The sequence below is a fragment of the Trachurus japonicus genome, chromosome 19 (assembly GCF_045865225.1).
Source record: "Trachurus japonicus isolate A0001 chromosome 19, Traja_1.0".
Classification (NCBI taxonomy): Eukaryota; Metazoa; Chordata; class Actinopteri; order Carangiformes; family Carangidae; genus Trachurus; species Trachurus japonicus.
In genome coordinates, this window is record NC_140925.1 from 9,286,811 (window position 1) to 9,311,634 (window position 24,824).

General features: G+C 42.3%; 1 protein-coding gene across 16 annotated transcripts in view; it reads left to right on the forward strand.

Annotated features, from left to right (window-relative positions):
- nrxn1a (neurexin 1a) overlaps window positions 1-24,824 on the forward strand; it is a 62,807-nt gene that overhangs the window by 3,473 nt on the left and 34,510 nt on the right. For 4 of the 16 annotated variants that reach the window (XM_085761077.1, XM_085761087.1, XM_085761081.1 and 1 more), the window contains exons 3-7: window positions 4,936-4,953; window positions 5,883-5,912; window positions 19,285-19,586; window positions 20,708-20,731; window positions 22,787-22,948. In XM_085761077.1, the coding sequence (XP_085617203.1) occupies window positions 4,936-4,953; window positions 5,883-5,912; window positions 19,285-19,586; window positions 20,708-20,731; window positions 22,787-22,948 (536 nt within the window). Of the gene's footprint in view, window positions 1-4,935; window positions 4,954-5,882; window positions 6,067-19,284; window positions 19,587-20,707; window positions 20,732-22,786; window positions 22,949-24,824 lie in introns of all 16 variants that reach the window. The other 12 variants (XM_085761079.1, XM_085761088.1, XM_085761084.1 and 9 more) reach the window with 6 other exon arrangements.

The following is a 24,824-nucleotide window of genomic DNA, read 5'->3' on the forward strand; positions in this document are numbered from 1 at the left end:
TTTGAGGAAAAAATCCTGAAACTCGCTGAGAAGCCTTACCTGGCTCGCAGTGTTAAAGCTTTGAGGGGCTCAGCTGGCGTGTTTGGCAAAACACAATAACCATATAGATCCATTACGGATGTGGTTGTTGGCTTGTGTTGAGAGACTTTAATTGGAACGAGGCAAGGAGGCTGGAAATCAGTGGCTGTTACATGGCTGACACCTTGCTGCCTGTGTTAATGGGATCGCATTGATTCTAGATGGCCTTCACAGGTACCATACATAGGATGTTGAAATGAAGTGTGTATAATCAATTGCCTGCCATTAATTTGAACAGCTTGCAGCCTGTTGAGATGCTCTGTTTGTGAATGAGTGAGTGTGTATGCTATGTACTATGTGTTTTCGTGTCAGTGTTCTCATGCATTATAAAAGAGGAAATAGTGTCCTGTCAGTACTACTCAATGGAAATGAAGAAGTTTTACAGTAAATAATGTGAAAATAAATCTTCAATGTGCCGTTTTGGAAGAGGCAAAAGAAAAATTCTTCCTCACAAATGATTTACTATTTCAACTCTACGAGAGCCACCCTCCCTTTGTACTGTCAAACAAGCCTTTGGTCAATACAAATGCCAATATACAGGGCAGTGTAATGATGGCCATTACAAAAACGAAACAGCTGCTTAATGAACTCGGCTACCTTGTTATGGCCAGTACTGCAAATGCTTTCATTTCCCTGCTGCTTAGTTGTGTGTGTCGTCAGATTTGCTTCAGTTCATTCACAGAGCAAATCTGCATTCTTAATCAATAGCTTTCTAAAGTACTATGTTTTTTTTCCCCTCCCCCCGATGCCAAAGATACCGCTCAGCTTTGCCTCAGCAATTGATTTTTTTAATGACACAAATGCATTTGCCAAAAAAAATGGCAGAATGGCCTTGCAGCGTGGCCACCGTTTGTCACCAACCTGACCTCACACCCTACTGTACCTAGCACCACTGTCAGCGTCACACCTCCCTTTCGCCACCCACCACATCACACCCTAGCATTTAGTGGACAGTGGGACGGCCTATGCTACCATGGAGATCGGACTAATAGGGAGACCTCATGCCAGGAGTGTTTGTCCTTTCTCACTCCTCTTGCCTCCCTCCCTCCCTCCTCCCATTCCTCAGCTCCATCCTCCAGATGGCTCTAATTCACCTATGAGTGAATTAGTACTATTCATTAGTGACTTCAGAAGCTCCACGTCTGCCACTCAAATCTATTGCATTTACTTGTTTGTGGTGGTGTGTGTGTGTGTGTGTGTGTGTGTGTGTTTAAATGTGTATGTGTGACAGGCATCTTTAAGGCAAAGAGGACTCTGAGTTGACCATTGGTCTTTATGTTCAGTTTTCAAATGGTGGAGGTAAACTGGTGCATTTTGGTAACATACGCTGAAATGGTTTATTGGTTGACAGTGAGATCACTGAACTACGAAGCAGAGCTGCAACAATTAGTCAATCAATTGATTAGTTCCTTGAAAGTAAGTTAACCAGCAACTATTTTCATTATTTATTATACATTTCTAAGCAAAAAACACCAGAAATGTGCAGACACCAGCTTCTCAAATGTGAGAATTAAATGCTTTCATTTTCATATATTATAATAACTGAATATATTTATAATATATTTTATGGGAAAAAATGACAAATAATCAAGCACATTATCTGCAGATTCATTTACTATAGAAATAATTGTTGGTTGCAGTCTTACATTTAAGCAGCATCTCTCAATGTGTGAGGATTTTCTTGGGTTTTGGACTGATGGTTGCATAAACTACCAATCAGAAGACCATACCTTTGTAGTTAGATTAGTTAATAATTAAAAAAAAAAAGGTTATGTCCCACCATTGTAGTGCTTGCTGCTGCGTTATGGGTGTCTATACATTCAGGAATTAACAAGTGAAGCTATACGGTCAGTTCCCTGCAGAAACTGAGAATTATGTGTGATCCAATCCAGTCTAATCCAGTCTGCAGTTTTGCTGCTGGTTAGGGCACAGTGCTCACACACACACACACACACACATACCTGCAGAAACACATGTAGCACAAACATACAGAAACACATTCACACAGTGTGCAGACACTACTACCACCAGCAGCGGTCACAACACTGAGGTCTCCTAACAGCAGTGTAGCGGCGTACAGACTAAAGTGGAGGTGCAGACATTTTACACAAAGCCTCTTACCTGCTTTGGACGGGCACTTTGTCACGCAACATGAGGCTATTGCACCTTTAAAGGTGCTGTTTCATATTCTTAGAGATGGATTCAGGTTTCAGTGGTGAGTGATGCCAAGTGTTGCTGTGGAGAACAAGTGCTACAATTATTTTTTCTCTCTTGGCAGTACTGACCGGTGTTAGTAATAGCAGGCACATAAAATGGTTCCAGTTAGGAGGTCTGCTTGGCTGAATGTACATAAGGGGCAGCACTGTATTGGACTGGAACATGCTCATATTCTGCACTAAATTAAAACATAATAATGAAATGCTATTATCGTAAATTATTTTAGATTAAATTGGAAATATCTCACCCTTTTAGTGTTGGTATTAGTATGGTGTTTCAAGCTGGTGTTTCACTAGTCTGCTCTTTGTTTCCTCAGATTCACATTTCAGAGTTTAGGTGGAAATTGCTGCAGGGTTTGGCATATGATATTAGATGATGGTGGAAATTGAGAGTAGATTAATGACATACAGATAACCTCATGTTTTTTCCTGTGGTTGCTCACTGGTTGTGTTATTCCAGTAACTCATTCATATTAGTTCAGGGAAGTATTCAAGAAAGGAGCTTTTACACTGAACTGTCAGCTTTTCAGACAGAAATAAACAGCAGCAAATGGGGCCAGTTAACAAAAAAAACATACCATGGTGGATAAGAGAGAGTAACATCATCTTAAGAGTATTTCTGAAGCTTGGTTTCTCTCTTAGACCTCTCTACTTCATGTTTCCCATTCTCTGAAAATAGATCAGAGATACAGAGAGGTCTGAGAGGAGATTTGAGCAGACTTGTTGTTGAATAAAATGTTTTTAAAAACTGGCCCCCATGCACTGCTGTTCCTCTTATTTTGGTCAGACTAGATGCCGGCTCAGTGGGATATCTCCGACCACAGGCTTAGCTAATACTCATGCATCAATATCATTACCAGTGAGAACTGTATGCCGACTTATAGTACGTGAAAAGAACCTCTTAGGTTAATTGAGGCACCCTGGAGACATAAATTCAAAGGTTTTATTTGAGAGAAATTAAATAGATGGCAAAGGGAGTAGAGAAAAGGCTCAGGTCAAAATCCTGCTTTGATTAAAGAAAAATATACAGCATCTACGGTTCTGTAGCAGTTGTAGTTGATTGGATGTGGTGAAACCATAGTTATCTCTTTTAAAATGAGAGTTTATGAGTATACGAGTCCAGATTGTGTTGTAAGAAGCCAAGCAGAGTCGTACATAATAGTACAAATATCTTTAATATGGAAACTTGAAGTTATTGTGCTATGTTGAACCCAGCAACCTCATAGAGTTTGAACGAAGCTCTGAGAAAAAAATTCTAACACACTGAAAATTAGAAAAAAAATCTGTTATGAATCTTTAATACAGAATGAATATTCTCTGCTAGAGGAAAAATGAATCCTTAGGACTGTGTTTGAAGCCAGAAATAAGCAATTTAGCTGTGGCAGTGTGAGTTTCCGTACACGTTTACAATTACACGATATCTTGAAGGCTCCCTAATGATCCACTTTTATTCACACTCATATTTTTTGGAGATTTGAGACAAGCTTCGAAACATCTGTAAAGTTATACAATATTATTATGCACTGCGAGAAATGTTTTCTGCACCAAAAGACCGTATATTACATCTTTTATACCAGTGTGAGGGAAGAGCTCTTTACAAGGCTTTTGTTCTAAAGCACATCGAAATAGCTATTTCAGATATTTAAAATATAGTTTTAGTAAAGGAATAGAGGCTGGGCAGGGCTATGCATAAATGTAATTACTGTCTAAGCCATTCTGCCCTCCAGTGAAGGCAGAGTGAACCTGGCTTGTTAGGCCTGGCTTGGCTTGCATTGTCCTTGAGGGCAAATCGCTGTTAGCATGCTAATGGCTCCACCTGTTTCTGCCATGCTACTAGCACAAGGGCAGAGGCAAAAAAAAAAACACTCAGATGAGCAAATGGCTCAGAATACACACACTTAACGCACACACACACAAACATGCACATGAACATACACATACACACACACACTGTCCCAGTATTGAACCATGCATGCCCCTTGTCTTCCTGCACTGCTAATCCATCCCTACATGTTTACCCTGCTATTACATATCATTATTACTGCCATAGTCAATGTTAGTGTGCGTGTGTCTGTATGTGTGAAAGACAGAGTGCGTGATGGAGAAAGAGAGAGAGAGAAAGAGTGTGTGTGTGTGTGTGTGTGTGTGTGTTGCATGCTATCTGTCGGGGGGCTCGGGGGAGAGGAAGCAGCTGCAAGGTAAGTTCTGGGGTAAACGGCTCTTGAATCCAAACGTACAGGTAGGAATGTATATTTCCGCCCACACCCCCTCCACCCTTAGTTTCTACAAGAGTGGGTTGGTGTGTGAGTGAGTGTGTGAGTGTGAGTGAGTGCGTGTGTGCACTTATGTATGTGTATTTGTGCACATGTGAAGTCATAGAGAGAGACTGCATTTTTTTTTTTTAATAACGCTGCTGTGTGCGTGTGTGTGTGTGTTAGACAACCCCTTTAGTCCGGGCTACCAGTTGCAGCATGGTATCCATTGTGACGTTTTTTTGCGTGGACTTTGCATGTGTGTTACCACGGTAACCCTGGACGGGTGTGCATGTACAGTAAGTAGCCATGGTAACCCAAGGGCTGAGCATGCATGTTAATGAATGTCTGTCTCTCTCTCTCCTCGCCTGGCTGCGACACCTTTCCAGAGCACAGCTACACTCCAGGTAGGTCTGCACATCTATCTATCAATCTATCAATCAACCAGTCAATATCTATCTATCTATCTATCTATCTATCTATCTATCTATCTATCTATCTATCTATCTATCTATCTATCTATCTATCTATCTATCTATCTATCTATCTATCTATCTATCTATCTATCTATCTATCTATCTAATTCCATTTGTCTGTCTGTATTTGAGTTTTTCCTTTTCCACTTTCTTTGATTTTTATTTATTTATTCGAGTCCCTCTCTTCCTTGTTCTTACCTTAATTCTCAAGTACACATAATAAAATAATTTAGCTCCATCATTATTTTAATTTTAATTTTTAACAATTTTATTTTCACCATTCCTCTCCTCCCTCTCGGAGATCATTCATATCTATTTCCTCACATTCTCCTCTCTGGCCTCCATGTTCTCTTTACATCCTTATTGTGGAAATACAGTGCAAGGTAGCCAGCGTAAATATATGCTGGTCTGTGTGGGTATGTGAGGGTTGGTTGCTGATATCTGGTAAGTACCACATTCCATGTGCAATCATCTGGAGTGGCTCTCGCCTCAAGATTACTTAGAACTTGACACATGCACTATTGTACTGCATACAAGTACGACCTAGTTGTATGGCTGTGTCCAAACGTCTGTGTGCATACCTGTTTGTGCGTAAGATCGCTACCTAGGAAGAGTAAGTGTCCACAAAGCAAGGTTTTTATTTTTATTATAGACATTTGGAATAATTTAAAGGACTCGCACACACAGAAACAAACAAACAAACAACAAACAAACAGAGAACTTTAGCCTTCACCAGCATGTCATTGACAAAAATCCTGTATAACAAATAACACATATGCACAAACGCACACACATACACATACACATATCACACCCCATAATCCTTTGCTGTGCTGACTGTGCTCTTGTCTTCCTTTAAGGTCTGGCACACCTGATGATTGGCGACCAAGGTATGGCCTCCTCTTACCTCACTTCCTGTTGTCCTCTGCTATACCATCATCCCCTACCTCCTCACCCCCACACTCACAACTCCCTGTATCCCTCCCCCACTTCATCATACCACCTGGCGCGGGAGGAAGTTGTCTCTCTAGGCACTGAACTAAGGTCAGTTTTTTTTTTCCCTGTAATTGAGTTTCTTTTCATTTTAAATTAGTCCATTTGGTCTCATCAGAAATTTCAGTTTTAATTTAAACTGGAATGGATGACTCAGACGTTTGCAGTGGAACAATTAAATATGAAATATGGCTTTAAAAATCTTTCTTTTTTTGGTTTAATTTTTGAGGAGTGATGAGCCTGAGAGCAACTTCTGCTGGAATAATCATGGCTGCTGATGTGGGAGGGGGTTAATGGGAGGGAGGAGATGACTGTGGCTTGATGGCGCTAAGCTGGGTTAGACTTGGCGGGGCTCCAGGTCATGGAAACGGAGCTAAGGGCCGACAGACCGACTGACTCCATGGATGGTTTGATTTGGTCTTTACTCTTCCATCTCATCTCATTTTCCCCTCATCTGTATTCAACAGTTTGATTGAGGCAGTGAGAGCATTGTGTGTTTGTGTGTGCGTGCGTGTGCACACAACGTATCCATATGTGTGCACATGTGCTTTTACATCAGGGTTCGAATCAACGACTGGCAGTTTTCACACACGAACATTTCGTCTACATTCATCCACCGCTTTTCATCGGCTTCCAGCATGTCTCTGCCGTCGCTGGTCCTCCTCACACAGGCTCATGTTCATACATTGGCGAGCGCATGTGATTCTGAACAGATGTTCTTGCAGTGTATGAAAGCAGTGCTGTTAAACCTCCACCCCTGAGTTGCCCTGTGTTTTTTGAACGCAGCTGAAAAAACAAGTGCCAGTGCTTTGCCTTTTGAAAATTGTTCACTGATGAACAAATCTCACATTGCAACCCGTGTCTTCTTTGCCCCCTTTTTCTTGTTTCCTTTTCTGCCCTCTTTCTCACTGTGTGGAACACCACCCTCTGTGAAATTAGGAAAACTCAGAGGTACCCCCCTGTTTTGTTTTGTTTTGTTTTTGTTTTTTTTGTTAATGTGTATGGCTAATGGGCTGCCTGGTTGGTTTTGAAGCTGAATGTAGTCACAGGCTTTTGTATGTATGGTAATGAACACCTGTGCGGAGTTGTTTGGCTTTACGTTCTTATTTGACGTTGCCATTAATCAATCAATTCAGTGGAATGTTTTATTTTTGGTAAGGTAAGCCGCTGATGCATGCGTGTGCGAGCGCGTTCACATACGCGAGCGTGTGTGCATGCGTGTAAATGAATGGGAGCTCTGGCCTACGGTGCTCTTGAAAAGAAAGGCTGAAGGTAGGTGCTGCTCGATTGGTTGTCTCTGCATGACGCTGATGAATGCACTGATTGGCCCACATGAAGACAGACCCGACTGTGACAGGCTGATCTGCCTCTTTTGTGCTCTTTGATTGGATGAGAGAGAGGACATGATGACGGCTGTCACCCATTGTGACAGGGGCTGCTGTGTATTCAGTGAAATGTGCCATTTAATGAAACGTTCATCCATGCTGCTGGATAGAAATATCTTGAATAGAGCACAAATGATGTCTCCAATCTATCCATCTATCACAGCGAGACATCTCTACTCTGTCAACTATATTTCTGTCAGAGTATTTGTGCTATGTTTTGATTGCTAAGTAAGTAAGCTCCTAGTGCTGCTAGAGTTTCTGCCCTAAAATGTCTGCCATGAATCATCCAGGTGGCAGTGAAAATTTAATTGCTTCATCTGGCTTATGCTCAGCATTTTAAATCACCTACTTAAGGACTGACATGTATTAACATATGTTTCCAGCATTATTACACAATGTATTTGGTGTATTTGTGTATAGTGGATGCCCTCACTACTACGGATGTTTGGATTGTGATAGGCTGAAAGTAGAACTGTGGCCGATGTTTTTATTTCATTTTTTTTTCTCCAAACCTTTGAAGTCTCTTTCAGAAACCGTACACATGAAAAAGCTGTGTGTGTTTGTGTGAGTGTGTTTTTTGCTCAGCATACTGAGATGTAAAGGCTGTCAAATGGTGCAGACGAAGCCTAGCTTAGGTTAGCTCAGCGTAAAGAGGCTTTTTGAGGAGCCCGCAAAGCTGAAATGAGTTTCTTTGAGGGGGCGGATGGGTGCGAGGAGGGGGGGGTGTCTTAGAAAGATATATGGCATGTGTGTCTGCTTGTGTGTGTGCGTGCGGCGGAGAAATTGAGAAAAAGAGACTGCGCCTGTGAGAGAGGAGCTAAAGGAATGAATGATAGAGGGAGCGGAGAGGGAAGGAGGGAAGCGAGGGAGAGATAAAGTGAGTCGTCTTCTCTCCTGTGATGTAGAGCAACTGCCTGTATCTGCAAAGAGACAGCGGTGCTCCTGTCTGCCCTCCCAGCCCAGTCATTCTCCAAGGGACATCAGCCCTGATGGGGAACCATGGACCTTTCCCCTCCTCCATAAAACACAGCTATCATTCTCTCTGGAAACGATACCCACAGATCACTAATCACTTTGAGTGGGTGAAAATGCACGAATTGTGGAGGGAAGAAAGAAAAGAGGAAGCCAAATTGGATTTTCATAAGTATCGAGCAGCCAAAGGAAGAGGGGGAAATGGATTTTTTTTTTTTTTTGAAAAGTATTGAGCAGCAATAATCTGGATGGAAAATGTGCTTAAAGCCAAGTAGCAGATTTTGCCCTTTCTCTTCGCTCTGTCTGGTCAAGAATAGACCGTGAAGGGTTCTGAGTGAATGAGTGATTGTAGGTTCTGAATAGGATTGAAGAACGGCTCTTGGATGTAATTGGCAGCCATGCTTGTTTAGGATATTTAGGTATTTATTACGTCTTTGGTAGTGCGGTTAATAGCGGTTGTTAGCCCAGTGTTCTCGATACCAATCCACCAATCTGTGCACGGCATAGACAAGTGGTCAGCCTCACTTGAAGTGACCTTTACACACATGCGTGTACGTGAACGGGCGGACAAACAGACACACACTCGCACACAATAACCTTTAGAGAGCGCCCGCTGAGTAGGTGAGTGAGTGTGTGTTCAGTGTAAATATGCATGAGTAAGGCTGCCTGCACATATTCTTCACGGTCAGTGGATGAAAAGAGAGCGAGGTGTGTGTCTGTGTCTGTGTCTGTGTGTGTGTGTGTGTGTGTGTGTTTCTTGTATTTCTTGCATGAGTGTGTGTTCAGGGGAGGTGGATTGTGAGTCATCTCTTGTGACTCATAAAGCGTCGGCAATCAAAGCGGCTCATTTTAACACATTGTCTTATGGCAAAAAAACACAGATGGACGAATGCTCCATACTCAGGCACAAGCTACACACACACACACACAGACACACACATATATATATACACACCACACATGCTTAGCGTCAGACTCTCTGGATTTCTCTTCAAATTGTCTCTTGTTTTCGTCTCTCCACCTTGCTTGTAATCTCACCGACGTACACATGTGCATGCTTTTCTCACATACACAAGACACACACACACACATACACGCACACCCGTACACACAACAGCGGACCAGCTCCGTGCTGACTCCACCATATGTGGGGTTGGGAGTGGTAGCTGACGCCAAGACAAGAGGAACCAGTCGGTATCAGCAAAGTACAGCATGTCTCCTACCTCTTACTCATCAACAGTCCTAATAATAAATCACAAAAAGACTCATTATTTTGTAATAAAACACTCTCACAAAGCACTGAAACTAAATAAAAAAGCTGATTTTTTTGTTTTAATTATGCTTGTAGAACATCTCAGCTTATCATAGTCAGGTCAGTCATTATTATCAGTCATTAAAATGGTTGATCTGAAAATGAATCCTGTTTCTAATGAAGCAAAAACACATCAAACACATTCTCTAATTCCACCGTGTTTACATGAAGGCAGCCAATCAAATAATCTGTTGATTATTTTTCTTGAGCAATTGATCAGTCTAGTAAGAAAACAGTGAAAGATTTCCCCCAACATATTTAATTTACCATCATCATTCAGACACAATATGACAAAAGATAAGCATTGTGCCTTCAAATTGGGAAACTACAGTAGTATCAACACATATTATTTGTTTCAAAATAAGTGTAATATTTACTTTATAATAAAATTGTTTCGAATTAATTGTATGTTGATACTAATTGATTTCACTATGTTGTGTGTATTGTAAAGACAATCGATTAATCAATTAGTCGACAAACAACTAGACAAATTAGTGAACATGTATAGTAGCAGCAGCAAGCTAGGCAAGTTGACATAATTAAGCGAGATGGGCAAGTGAACAGTCTCCAACTCATGCTGGGAGAAAGCCGTTTGGTGATAAGAGGCAAGTGTCTTGTGATTGGCTGCCTGCCTCAGTGACTGGCATGAATTTGGGTCTTGATTTCTACATCTTGAACTGTGGGGGAAAAAAAAAAATTAAATGTAGGGGGGAAAAAAGTAAAGTGCTAAAACTAAGTCATGCCCACCCTTAGCCATCAGCAGTGATAAAGAAACTGCAACAAAGTTAAAATGTACAATTTGCCCTCATATACCCTCTCTGCTAATGGGACTAATTCAGCTTTTACTAACACCCATTACAGTACCGTACTACAACACTCATTAATGCTTAACACCCATGCCGTTCTTGTAATGAAAGTCACAGAACCACATACAGAGCTCAACCCCCACATAACCAAGGAAATACACACAAATTCACCATGGGATATGTGAAACAGTCCCACTGGTAAATGTATACATTTTGCTGGTAATTGTATGCAATTATCATCCTGTTAGCAAGTGTACAAATTAACATTTTTGCGTATTCACTGCAACGCTAATAGGGAACACCCAAAGCCAATGCACCCTGTTATCGCCTAAAAATAAAGACATCAAACGGACTTCCCATTCACAGAGGATGAAGGGGGAAAGATAGAGCGGAGGCAGGCTGCAAGAGTGTGAGGCAGGGTGGGAGGAGGAGGAGGAGGAGGAGGGGGGATAGGGTAAAGGAGTGTAGAAAAGTGATGGTGAGGAAAGATAGGAGCGCATTCAGAAAGTGGGAAAAGAGAGGTGGAAAGAGAAGGTCGGACACGTTGGGGGGAGACAGGAGGGGAGATAAGACTGCAGCGTCTCTCAGCAGGGGCGCTGCATCTCTCCTTGGGCTCCCCGACTTGACACAGTCTCGCATCAGCCAGGATGGTATTCATCAGTGATGCAGATATGTCATCAAAGACTTCCACATGCACACACACACAAAAAACACACATACAGCCACACACTCTCTCCAAACAAGCTAGTCTGTGTGCTCCCAATTGTCTATTACCTGTTCTAGCAATTTCCATTGTGTCTGGGCGGGTGCTGCTGAGGGTAGTGGCCCAATTGGCGATTCACTCCAGTACCCCATCTGGCATTTGAAGTTCATTTCTTTGCTGTTTGCCAAGACGAAGAACAAACACACGAACGGGTGTACACACACTCACACTCACAGGCATGCACATACACACGCACACACAAAAACACTAATTTACTTGTAGTACTTGTCTGGCATAACTACAACAACAGAAATAGCCGCCGATTTCATTAAAAACCTATTACATTACCTTTATGAAAAGGGGGTCTTTATGCTCTTGTTATTTGTTAACAACCTGCTGTAAGAGGGTTTCATTAGGTGTGTGTGTGTGTGTGCAGGATGTGTGTGGACCTGCATGCATGCAAATCTTGAGCAACCTCATTTTTCTGTGCGCGTATATGTAACTTTATGGTTTTCAAATGGGTTCGACTGCCTGTTTGAACAAAAAACCCATTTTGCCAGTGCGTCTGCTTTACACTGCCTTACAGCCTCTTATGTGCATATGTTCCATGATGCATGTGTGTGTGTGTGTGTGTGTGAGTGTGTGTGTGCACGCATGTCTGAGCGGGTGTGTGTCTAAGAGGAATGAAACTGACTCTGATCTTATCGAGCTTAAGACAAATACGCTGTTCTGCCTGCAGACATTGTCATGGAAACAAGCCGGTTTCCCTGGGTACCAGAGAGAAGGCCAAATTCAAGCTACAGACAGAGAGAGAGAGATGAGCACAGATAAAAGAAACAAAAGGAACATGAAATAAAAAGATAATAAGAAGGAACATAATGGTTGGAAGTGTGCTGCTCATTGTACTTTTCTCTTAAAATGAACTACAAAGTACAATATATGAACAATACAATATATTATTTATATTCTGTTTGTGCTTCAAGGAAAATTCAGATTGAAGTTTTTGGGAAAAAATAATGTTGTTTTTGCCAATCAACAATGCTTTGTCTGGTTTTTTTTTACTGTAAGTTGAAGACTTTAGGGTTTTGAACACATCGTGTTGGACTGAAATGGGCATTTCTCACCATATTTTGTCTCTCTTTAAACTATTGGGCATATTCTTTTCATTACTGACTGTGCTGATCATTTTTTCAATTAACCTATTAGAGCAATTGGTCATTTGACGACTATATGCTGACAATCTTTTTTTTTTCTTCAAATTATAAAAAAGATAGGCTTGCGACAATAATTCAATTTAACAAGAAAATAATCTGCATATTAATAGATTACGGTATATATTAGTGTTGTCATGATACCAACATTTTGGTACCGGTATCGGTACCAAAATGTTTTTCGATACTTTTCGGTACTTTTCCAAATAAAAAGAGAACACAAAAAATGTCATTATTGACTTTATTTTAATAGAAAATCTTAGAACTATAACATATGCATCAGTAGCCTACTGAACTCTTCCTAAATTAAATCATTAGTGGTCTGTTTAAAAATGATTATCAACTGCGTTATTTGAGGTCTGAAAACACTGCATCTTTTTTTGTTATTTTGACCAGTTGTAATTTTTGGGAGAAATTGTTCTCAGTAGTTTATAGAATGAAACACAAACGTTCATTTTACACAAACACACACCTATTGTTTCCCATATGCAGCGCCACAGAATCAAGACCAAGCCCCCCCCCCCACCCCCCCATCAACGCAATATCGCTCCGTTAATTCATCTCCGCGTAGCGCTGTTCACTCACTCACTCACAGAGAGAGGGAGAGAGAGAGAGAGACACAGAGACAGAGAGCATGCCAGTGGTGATCCGGGTAAAAACGGACTTATCAACCAGCTGTTTGCATTAATTAACGAGTCTGTGGCGGCCCGTCTCTCTCGCGTGCGGCACGCACACACACACACACACAGTCACACATAAACACAGGCACATGGACAGGTGGCGCTGTAACGGTAATAAAAAAAAGCACCTTGCTTCGTTTGTGACTCGCTCACTCGCTCGCCTCGGCTCAAATTACAATGCGGCGACTTAACGCGGCGACGTCACCGCTGCCGGCGGCGCAAAATGAAAGTACCGGTCCCATCTAAGCGCAGTATGGTACCGTTTTAAATGCGTCAGTACCCCGGTACCACTCTAGTACCGGTATACCGAACAACCCTAGTATATATAAAGAAGAAGAAAAAACGGTGTAGTTGGTTGCAACTAGTGCTGCCACTAAAAGCCAATAAAACGGTCGATTAATGTAAACGATTTATTTTCCTCCAGAAAATCTAAATGACATTCTGGCATGGTCAATAAACCCAGATCCTGGCCTAAACATTTTCTCAATCACTTCCACAGTGTAAACTCTAAGGCAGCAGACGACGACTTTATGGCTCCATGAGAGTATTAATCAGCTACAAGGACAAAAGATATTAGAAGCTCTCCCTACTAATGAGTAGACAAGACAACGCTTACAAATTATGTAATCCTTTACATGTTTGTGAATGATCTCACTGTGCGCTATGAAAAAATAATAAACACAAAATAACACTGGTGAAGTAAGACTTGAACTTTGATGTGTTCATCCCTCTGAAGTCAGATACTAAGCACTTGTAGAGAGAAGTATCATTAGGATTTCATCTTAATCTTATCCATATCCTTATTGATCATTGGTCATTTTTAAACAAGACGGATTTCAGAACAAGATTTGAATCGACTTGTCTCAGCCTGTTGTTAACTTTACAACTCTCTGCTGCACTTACACAAAGGTGATAAACTAAAATAATTAGTGAGACAGAGACAGACAACTATGATTTCTGTGTTTCCCGACAACTCGTTAACACCAGTGATGATGTGTTAAAGGCAAAGACAATACCTCAGTTGTGTTTGTTGCTAATTGAACAGGTGGTTTGATGAAATTACTTTTAATTTTTATACCACTTGCAGCAAAGTTTGATAATAGAAAATTATGTTTACTTTGGTAATCTTCTATTACCTTACCTTCACCTGGTTCTGCTCTGCTCTCCTCTATGCTCTTGTGTGTGATCACTGCAACTCTGCCTCTCCAAAAGAGCAGAGGACAGAGGAGCGGTGTGCTCATAAATATAAAATAGATATATGGCGGTTAATGGTGACTGTCCACCAGAAATAAATCAACGCACAGGAAACAATTTGTGGACTTAAAAAAAAAAGATATTGTATAATAAGTCAATTACGGCACCAAAACACGGCAGCTCTAGCTGCAGTCCTTCAGTCAATAAATAATTTGATCTGTAATGTGTGACTATAATGTGACATTCCATGCACTAGTTTTACTTTGGGGCCAAAAAAAAACAAAAAACACGAAGCCTGTGTCTCATATCTTTTTTTAAACTCTCTCGTATATATCTCATGTTGGGAATGAATGTCTTCAATTTAAGAACAACACCAACAAAAAGAGGAATAAGAGCTTAACGCTGCAGACAACCAATCTGTCACTTGTATCCTGACAGTAATATCCTCCTCTACAGTATTGCTCCCTTGGCTGTGATGTGATAGCCCAATCGGTTTCAAAGCCAGATGCTGTATATCACTGAATAGAGATGGAAGCGGCAGTCGTATCCTCTAGTGAACTTGACTGTATGGATTTTCACACTTTAAGTTAATATGGAGACTATGCATATATTAGCATGCATTTACATAACATTTCCCCACACTGGTCATCTATCTGTGTACTGTGTGAGTATATAGTTAATCCACCTGTCTGTTATTAAGGAGGGATGCCTTCATGCAGGATGTTTGAGTTTATAATGTGTGTGTGTGTATGTGTGTGTGTGTGTGTGTGGATGGTCTGAGGGAAGCTGATAGCAGAACTGCATGGTGGGCTAAAAACGAGGTGCAGGGGAATTGCAGTGTGCTATCTCCAGAATGACAGGGCTGCCATGATTGAGGCTTGCTACACTGGGATTTAGATACACCAGCATTTTTCTTTCTTTCCGTTCTCTCAAGCCATCCATCCCTCTCTCTCTCTGCCACTCCCTTTCGTTGTCTCTCTTTCTACCCTTCTACCTCTTTTCTCTCTTCACCCTCTTCCATTTTGTGTCCCCCATCTCAATGAGTCCCTCCGTCTCCTCTTTTTTTCCTCCATCCCTTCTTCTTTCAAATTCCCCCCTCCTTGTGCATCTTTCCCCTTTTTTTCTCTACCCTGCTTCTTTTTCCACCCTGCTCCCTCTATCAGGTGCTGTATAATGTAGGCTCCCCTGATGTGCTCCCAGCCTCCATCCGCCATTTTGATTCAGTACAGCTGTCCATGATAATGTACTGTTCACTCAATCACTCTTTTTCTCTCTCTCTCTCTCGTCCTCCTTCTCCATTTCTCTTCCTGTCTCCCTCACTCCCTGAAACACACATGCACGAGCACATTCATATTTGCCATAGCCCCTGCAACACAGGGTTGCCATGGAAATGACAAATTAGTGTGTGAAATGTTGAGGAGGAGACCCATGAGAAGAGACAAAGCCATATGAGACACACACATACACACACACTTTGCCATATGCACACACAAACACACAGTGAAATCCAAGTGATGTGTGTTTGATGGTTGGAGGGGCGGTTCGGTTGCAGCTGGTCCCAGCAGCAACCATCAGATCAGTTATTCACCGTCTCTCCCTGCTGCCTCCCCACAGAATGCTTTATTCATTAGAGTAGTAGTTTAATGATAGCCTTCAAGGTCTAATGCCAATCACCCTCCATCTTTACATTTTACCTATTCCCACTCCTCCTATAGACTCCATATTTCATCCCCTCCCCTGCTTTATTAGTTCATTCATTGCATATTTTTCCTCAGTTTTTCTGGCACACAACCACCTGCCTTCTTCCTCCTCCCTTCTTCCTCCCTTCTCTCCTCTCCTCTGTTTTCCTTCAGTTACTTAATTTAATCCGTCTCACTCAGATCAAGATCTGTTTTCCAAGGGAGAGCTGAGAAAATGAAACACATTTTTAGTCAGATAAAGCGGCATCAAAAGATTATTATACAACTAAAGCTGAGCATCAATTAAACTGTTGATAAGTTTTTAGGGCAGTCGATTAATCATTCAGTGTGTAAAATGTCCAAAAGAAATAATGAAGTAAAATGCCCAGAAGAGAAGAAGACATCTTTAGATTGCCTATTTTGTCAAACTAAAACTGAATTTACAATGATAAAACATAGTAAATGCTTATATTTCAGAGGCTTAAACCAACTCATGGTGGTGTTCATCAACAGCCAGTTGATTATTATGTAAGATTGATGTAAATTGATTTTCTGTCAAATTAACCCATCAGTTAATTAGATGATCTGTCTAGCAGTACAAAATCGATTTAAATATTTACAAAAACTGATGTATGAATCCGAATGTGAAGCTTTAAAATCTCCACAAGAAATTAAATAATCTAGTTTCTTTCTTACTTTCTGTCTTCCCTCCTCTCATTTCCCTCCTTCAGTGTATCCCTCCGTTCTCCTGTTCACTTGCTTTGATCGACAGAGCTCTCCACAGGATGAAGTGTGACATGTGGTGTTTATGTCAGTGTCTGTCTCACTGTTTACTCTGAGCTAATACTGACTCACTCCATTTATCTGAGCTACAACAGATCCACTCCAACCTGCCCACTCGAGAGCGTGCGCGTTTGCCGTGCACGCTCGGCTTGTGTGTGTTTGTTTTGTTTTTTTTTAGGCGTGTCCGTGTCCTATCCGTGCGCTGAAACACACCCATGCGCGACGCGCGTTTATTATCACCGCGCTTGGTGTCGAGCCCAATATGCATTTTCCACGCCTGATTTGGGTGTGCGTGCTCCCGTTGTGCGTGTGATGTAATAGAACAAGGAGTGAGTGTTTGCGGGCCAGAGCTTCCAGATCGATGCCGTGATGCTTTATGTGCTCCTGTCTGCTCTAATGACAAGTCTGTAAATTAGCAACAGAATGGTGGAGCACCACACTGAAGCCTAATGGCACCTCTGTAAATTACTGCCTGAATGCTGTTGGACGGCTGCGTGTGTTCTCATTGTGAACACCCCCCCATGCACCCCCCCTCCTTCCTCACTCTGACACCTCATCTACATTTGTCTCCGTGTCTGCATGCGTGTGTCAGTGCGTATGCGCGACTGTGGTAGCTGCTCTTTTTCTGTATACCGTATATGTATGTATGTGTATGTGTATGTGTGTGTGTGTGTGTGTGCTTGTTGTGTGTGTTTCCCTTCTCTTCCCTCCTCCTCCTCCTCACTCTCGCTCCTCTCAGTTAAGACTAGCCCGAGGCCCCGAGTTGGTAATAGCTTTTCTGACAGCAATACACCAATATTTACAGAGACCAGCACCCACCCACACCCCCACACATTTCATGCGCACATAAAAAAGCATATACTGCTGCGTGCACACGTACACACATTGGTATGCTCGAGCACAAAGTTGCAAACATTTTTTTCTTTTTTGCACACACAGACACAGACACACAGACACACACACACTCATAATTAACATGCTGGGAGGGAAGGAACCATACACAAGGGAGAACTCACACATGCTGGCAAACAACGGGTTGTTTCTCACTCATATATTGGCATTCACACCTTGGGATTTTTTTCATGCAACAGAAGGAACGAAAGACAATTTACCACAATTGCTCTTTGAATTGTGATATATTCTCACTTTTTTTTTTAACTTCTTATTATTCTCTCTGAGTTATATTCACTCAAGTGCAGCCGATTCCATTTCAATACTCTTCTCTTTGCCTCTCGTACCTTAATAACCTATTACACTTAAGTCTTTTTTCATGGCGTGGCAACCCCCCACTCATCTCCCCTCCTCTCCTCTCCTCTCCTCTTCTCTCCAGCAGTTCCTCACCAAGTGTCTGTCTTGCTCCAGCCTGACCTAGTGTGTGTTAAATTCCCCTCCTCATTATCGTGAACTACAAGATGGTGGTTATGCCACAGGCTGCACAGAGCAGGGAGGGAGAGAGAGAGAGGGGAAAAAAAGAGGCCAGCGAGATGTGAGAGGAATGGTGGAGGTGTGAGAGATATAGGGACGATGGTGAGGAGAATGCTAGAGTGGATGCAGAGGAAGGGTGAAGCATTGGGGGAGGGGGTGTGAAGGAGACAGATAATGTCGCCCCTGCTTGTGTATGCCAGCGCAAAAAAGTCTGATCATTTTTTTTTGCACGCAGATGTGTGTAGGTGTGCATATTTGTTCCTCTGCCGGCTCGAGTATACGGCTGAAGACTTGTATGTGAGTAGGTGTGAGAGAGTAGATAACAGAGTGTGAGCTTAAGGATGATGGATTGCGAAACCTTGGTCTAGTGTCCTTGGGGGTCACTGAGGATGTGCAAGGTAAGTTGCTATTGGCTGACTGCCTGTTATTCTGAATTCTAATTGGCCAACCCTGCCTGCTTTGGCTGCCATGTTTTCTTACGTACCGCTATTCTCCATCTTCATTATCAGCTGTCTCTCTCTCCACCCTTTTCTCCAAACCTTTTCTTTTCTAACCTTTTTTACTTCCGCCACACATACATGTGCAAAAACACAACTCGAACACCCCGAAATGAGCCGTGTTGTCAAACAAGACCACATCACTTCAGACTGCCAGCACAGCTGTTCTCTCAAAAGAGAGGATGGCAGGTTTCGTAACGAGTTTGGAATGCTACAGACTCACGACTGTCTCTCTCGCATCCACACTGTTTAATCTCCAACCCACATGAGTGATCAAAGCTTGTTTACACACCACTCCATGGTACGATTAGAGGTATGGAAGGAAGTGTTTCTTCCAAGTGCTGGCATCAGTGAGGCTTTGCTTGACAATAACAACATTTTCAGCATCTTCAACAATATGTTCTCGACTGCACATCTGAATCAAATTTAACCAGGCCCAACTGAGCTTTGTTTTACTTGGCTTGCTCTGATGAACACCCACCATTTTATCATCTTTGAACATATTGTGAAGAGCAGTGTAGGAAGGAAGCAGCATAGCTCGGATATTGCACTAATCATGATAATGTTCAACAACGAGTGTAATGGTTTCATCGCATCTCCGTTTCCTCTTCCTCCTCCCCAGCTCGCGAAGAATACGTCGCCACCTTCAAGGGCTCAGAGTACTTCTGCTACGACCTGTCGCCCAACCCCATCCAGTCGAGCAGCGATGAAATCACACTCTCCTTCAAGACGCTGCAGCGCAACGGCCTGATGCTGCACACCGGCAAGTCAGCCGACTATGTCAACCTGGCACTGAAGAACGGTGCCGTGTCGCTTGTCATCAACCTCGGCTCCGGGGCCTTTGAGGCCTTGGTGGAGCCCGTCAACGGCAAGTTCAACGACAACGCCTGGCACGACGTCAAGGTCACCCGCAACCTGAGACAGGTAACCAGACAACAGGAGATGGACGAGTGAGCGACCGGGCGGAAAGGAGAGGAGATATAGAAGTCGCAATTATTGATAAACCTCGGAGAGGATTTTAAGGGTCATAGGGAGAGAAGCAGATAAACACGTAGATTTAAGCTTGTTTGGACTTTAGTTAGGAGTGAAATGATTAGTGGTAAGAAATTTAACTATTTTGATTAATCGTGTAATTCATTTATCAAGCAAAAAGTCCAAATATTGGCTTGTTTTAGTTTCTCAAATGTTAGGATTTGCTGCTTTTGTATGTTTTATATCATTGTAAAGTGAATATTTCTTTGGATTTGTGACTGTTGATTGGAGCAAACAAGAATCTCGAAGACTTCACTTTGAGCCCTGGGAAACTGAGATGAAACGATGAGTAAATGAGTTTGAGAAGTGACTGACAAATACTAAGATTGACTGACAAATACTAATACTGAGATTTAAAAATTAATGTCATCAGCGGAGCTAATTCAAGTCAAGTTGTTCAAGAGCTTATAGTAAATGTGTATTTGAGTCGTATGGTGAACCACAGTGACTGCTGCAGATGTTCCAGGTGAAAATGGCTGAATAGTCCGCAGCAAGACACTAATCAATGTAAAAAGCTACGGTCAGTGGTCTGTTGTCCAACTGCAGTGACGCTGTGGTAGGAAGAAAATACCTGAGGTTTTGGTCTTAGTTTACAGTGGGTTAACCACCAGACCAGCACTGCTCTCAGCTCTAGGTGAGTGCTTTTTCAATTGTGTGTGTGTGTGTGTGAATAAATGAGTGAGTGATTGTATATAGAGAGCGTGGACTATACTAGAACACTGAGGGTCACTAGCACTGAAGTGCTTGTCACCCACCTGTGCCCTGCCTTTGCCGTTTGCCTGTTTGTACTACTAACTTGACTACTAACTTTACTAACCTGCTAGTGAAACTAACCACCATCCATGGAATGATTCATTCTACTAACCTAACCTGTGCCCTTCTCCTAGCGAAAACACTCCAACCAACCTACTACTACTAACCTCACCAGAGGCCTTCTAGCTTTCCTTTTTTTGTTCCCGAAGTTGTTCTGTTCACAGTTTTTTTGCTTTCCTTTCTCCCCCTCTTCTACAAAGCACTCAGGCATTGGACACGCTATGGTAAACAAACTCCATTGTTCGGTAGATATCATTCTAATTGTTTCTTAGTTTGGGTTTTCCCCGTGTCTATTTCCTTTTGAACCATAGACATCAAAACTAAACCAATAAAAGGATAAATGCGGTTGGTAATCTTTTACGCTTAAAAAGCCCCCCCCCCTCTCCCAGCCCCCACCCCTTCCCCTCCTTGCCAACCACTTTTTTTCTTTAAGTCCTCTACCCCCCTCCTTCTCTACCGTTTTTTTCACTACATCATCCTCTGTGACTGACATGTACAGTAGGCGTGTACTGATTGGCTCATCCCTCACCTGCACGCAAATGGCGAGCCCTTCTTCCCTTTTCCTGCATGGCGTGACTCAGAAACCCCCCTCCCCCCCACTCCCCTCTCTGATTGGTCCGTAAAATGGATAGAGAGGAAACCCCTCCTTGCCCCCTCCTTTCTTTTTTTTTTCTCTTATTCTTCTTTTGATTTTGTTGTCCGCCACTCTTCCTCTGCATGCCGCTCATTGTGCTATGATTCATTCTGTTCCTCTGTTGTCGTTTTTTCAATCTACTGTGTCCACTCTGCCAGTGGCTGCATGCAGTGAGAGGAACAGACTGCATGTTTATATATTTATGTGAGTTCGTGTGTGTGCAACGTGTGTGTGCGTGCGTGTGTGTGTGTGTGTCAGGAATGAGCCATAACCCATCCGACACCTGTGCGTGTGCGTGCATCAAATTTTGTGTGTGTTCGTCCGTGTGTCATTCCATCCAGACTCGCTGATCTAACAAACCCCCCAAACCACATACTAACTAACTAACACCATCATCACAATTCACCAACACAGCAACATAACATCATCACAACAACTACTAACAACATTGAAACCATTAACCCTAACCTCAGTAACCCCACACAGCTTGGCCTGACACCAGTAACACCACTGTGGCTGCCAGCAGTGCAACAACTAACAACTACTAACAAGTAAATAGTACTAACACCTACTGTGTAGCACGATGAAGCCTGCGGATACTTTACTAACACCTGCCTGCCTGGCCGGGCAAAGTTTGCCTGGCACTGATAAGCACCCTCAGTGCAAGTGGACTTACCGTAGTGAGAAAGTGAAAGAGCTCACAAGCTTTATGAGCGGTTGAACATGGACAATTAATGTACTGTAGAATATGAAGTGATAACACTTAACTGTGATTTACATGTGACAGAGTTGGCTATATGTGCTAGCTACAAGCCCCCTGTACAGTCTATTATGCAGCAGAACGGGCTGGTTAAATAACAAGAACACCAGTGCCGGTGTCATATAGGTGGATAAAGGTTGAGCATTAAGTAAAAGATGTTGTTGGTGTATAAGGAAGAAATCAAAGAGTACGTTCTGTTTGAAGATACAGCAGCTCAGAGAAATTAAGAGTCAAACTTTTTCAGGTAAAGGTCACATTATCATACATAGAAGATGAGGCTAGCCTTTTAATTCAGCACTGCACAAATCGTGTTGGTTTAGTCGGTTTTGTTAAGTCAGTACAATGCAGTGACAGGATAATAGACTGGATATGAAATCTGGGTGTGGAGAGTCATAAACCACCAATGGTGGCCCTGAAGCTTTGGGTAACAGTAAATCTTTATTAATCACACACAGGATCTAGTTGTCATCCTGTGCTGCAGCTGCTGCTGACAGGCAGAAGGAGGCAGACCACATAGCAGGACTCTGAGTGTACTAATAGTAGACGGAGCTACAGAGACTATTACTAACCGTAGGTCCAGGGACTGAGTGGCATTTAGCCGTGGTTAGCAGCTTTTCCAAATGCCAGGAGAACAAGCAAAGTCAAGAGGCAGCACTACTGAATTACACTACACAGTTAGCACTAATCCAATCACACCAAATCAAAGTCCCAACAGACCAACTGGCCAATTCCCAAAACCAATCAGGCCTTCTCCCCTCCAGACTGCATACACATTGGTTACCAGAGTAACGGGGGCTAATTTGGCTGGTCAGCGCCTAGCTAGCGCTTAGCGCTACCTTTGGTGTGAGTATATAGCGTGTCCTTTCCCTGTGCTTTGTTGTGTAGGTGACCATCTCTGTGGACGGCATCCTGACCACCACGGGCTACACCCAGGAGGACTACACTATGCTGGGCTCCGACGACTTCTTCTATGTGGGAGGCAGCCCCAGCACCGCTGACCTGCCCGGTTCTCCAGTCAGCAATAACTTCATGGGCTGTCTCAAAGAGGTGGGATGTGTGCATGACATTTACATATGCACATAGTATATATTTATATGCCAGCATTGCATATGATGTTCTCATACTGGTTGGAGATATAATTAAGTAAAATACCACATTTCCCTGTATTGATTCACAATATATTTGAATATCTCCTTCAGTATCAATTTTTTACTACAGTCTGATCAGAATTATTCATTTAGAGAAAATAAGCCACTGATATAATCTCCACATGATCTGTTCTTCACAATATGACTCCACTGAGAGTCTATGAATGATAATATTTAATTATCAGACAGCCCAGCTTATATACTCAGATTTCTGTGTCTTCTAAAGTTTTAAAAACACCACTCTTCCCTCTTTTTCACACTTTATCTTTCTCCCTTACTCCTTTTGCCTGTCTGTCGTGCATCACGCAAACATTTTACACACATTATCTTATAAAGCGCACACATACACAGAAATACTTCCATTTGGCAGACTACCACAAACAGTCCCAGACACACACACACACACACACACACACACACCCTCCCCAGCATCAGAGAGAATCAGTGATGAGTGTCGTTGAGGGAGTAGATACAGCACTAAGCACTAACATGCTAATTAGCTACGCCACAGAGACGTTCCATCTATCTGCTGTGCTTGAAATGGGCCACAACACTGCAACAACAAAAAACTCACACATGACACACTGAGGAAAACACACTAATACATATGCATATACACGTGAAAACAATCTTTGCATGTATACACTGCAGGAATTGCGCGAATATACCCAATAAAACACACCAACACACTGGCAAAAAATAGTCAAACACAAAATAACATACATATTCATACACAGCACTTGACACAACAAAAGTCCAAATACATTCTTACATCCATTATATACATACCCTGTCTAAGTCTCCATTTCATTCACACAGACTCACACAGAGGCATAAACAAACAACCAAACAAGCCGACAGATGATGTGCCAAACAGAGAGCTATCTGTATCAGTGGTGAATGCGCTCTGTGTTGCTTCATTAAGACTGATGGTGTTTAAACGAGGCTGCCTCTGTCAAAGTGAACCCTCCGCTGGCACATTTACATATTTAATACGATGATATGATAATCCGTGTGAGCAAATTAAGATGTATGCAGTGAATCACGCGCATGAACGATCACAGCTGTAACAATTTTGTGCATTTTATGCGGTGCAGCCACATTTCCTCCACGCACACACACCCACACGCCAGCACCATTTTGCACACTTGCAGGTCGTATTATATTCAAGAATCACCCTCACTGCACTACGCATGCACACACGCGCACACACAAAAGCACATGACGCACAGAAAATTAAAAACAGAGGTGAAAAGCCAATGCAGTGGAGAATTTTTTTTTGCCGAGTTGCTCACAGGTCATAGAAAGAGGTCTGGATTAATAAAGCAGAGTCTGTGTGTGCTCGTCCCTCTTGACATCAAAATGCTCAGCACAAGCACACTCTTTACAATCTTTACACAGCTCAGTCAGAGAGCGTACTGTGTCAGGGAAAGAAGCGAGAAACAGAAAAGGGAAGAAGAGAGAAAAAGTAAAAGCGATCGTACAAGTGGCAGGGACAAATGGGAGTTATCAAAAGATGAGGCTGGAGTGGTTTTGCTGGTCTTAAGGTTGTCACAAAAAAAGGTTGTTATAAAAATACAACAACACTTGAATTAAAAAAAATGTTTCCTGAGTTGAAATACAGACGTTCTTCTCTTTTGTGGCTTAAGAATTTGTTTTTTTGCTTATTGTTATAAAACACTGAGTTAAATGACCAATAATGAATTCTCTATATTTGAAAGGAACCCAAGGAGAGGGTACATAATTGAAGAAAATGGCTTGCTTTTATTTAACCT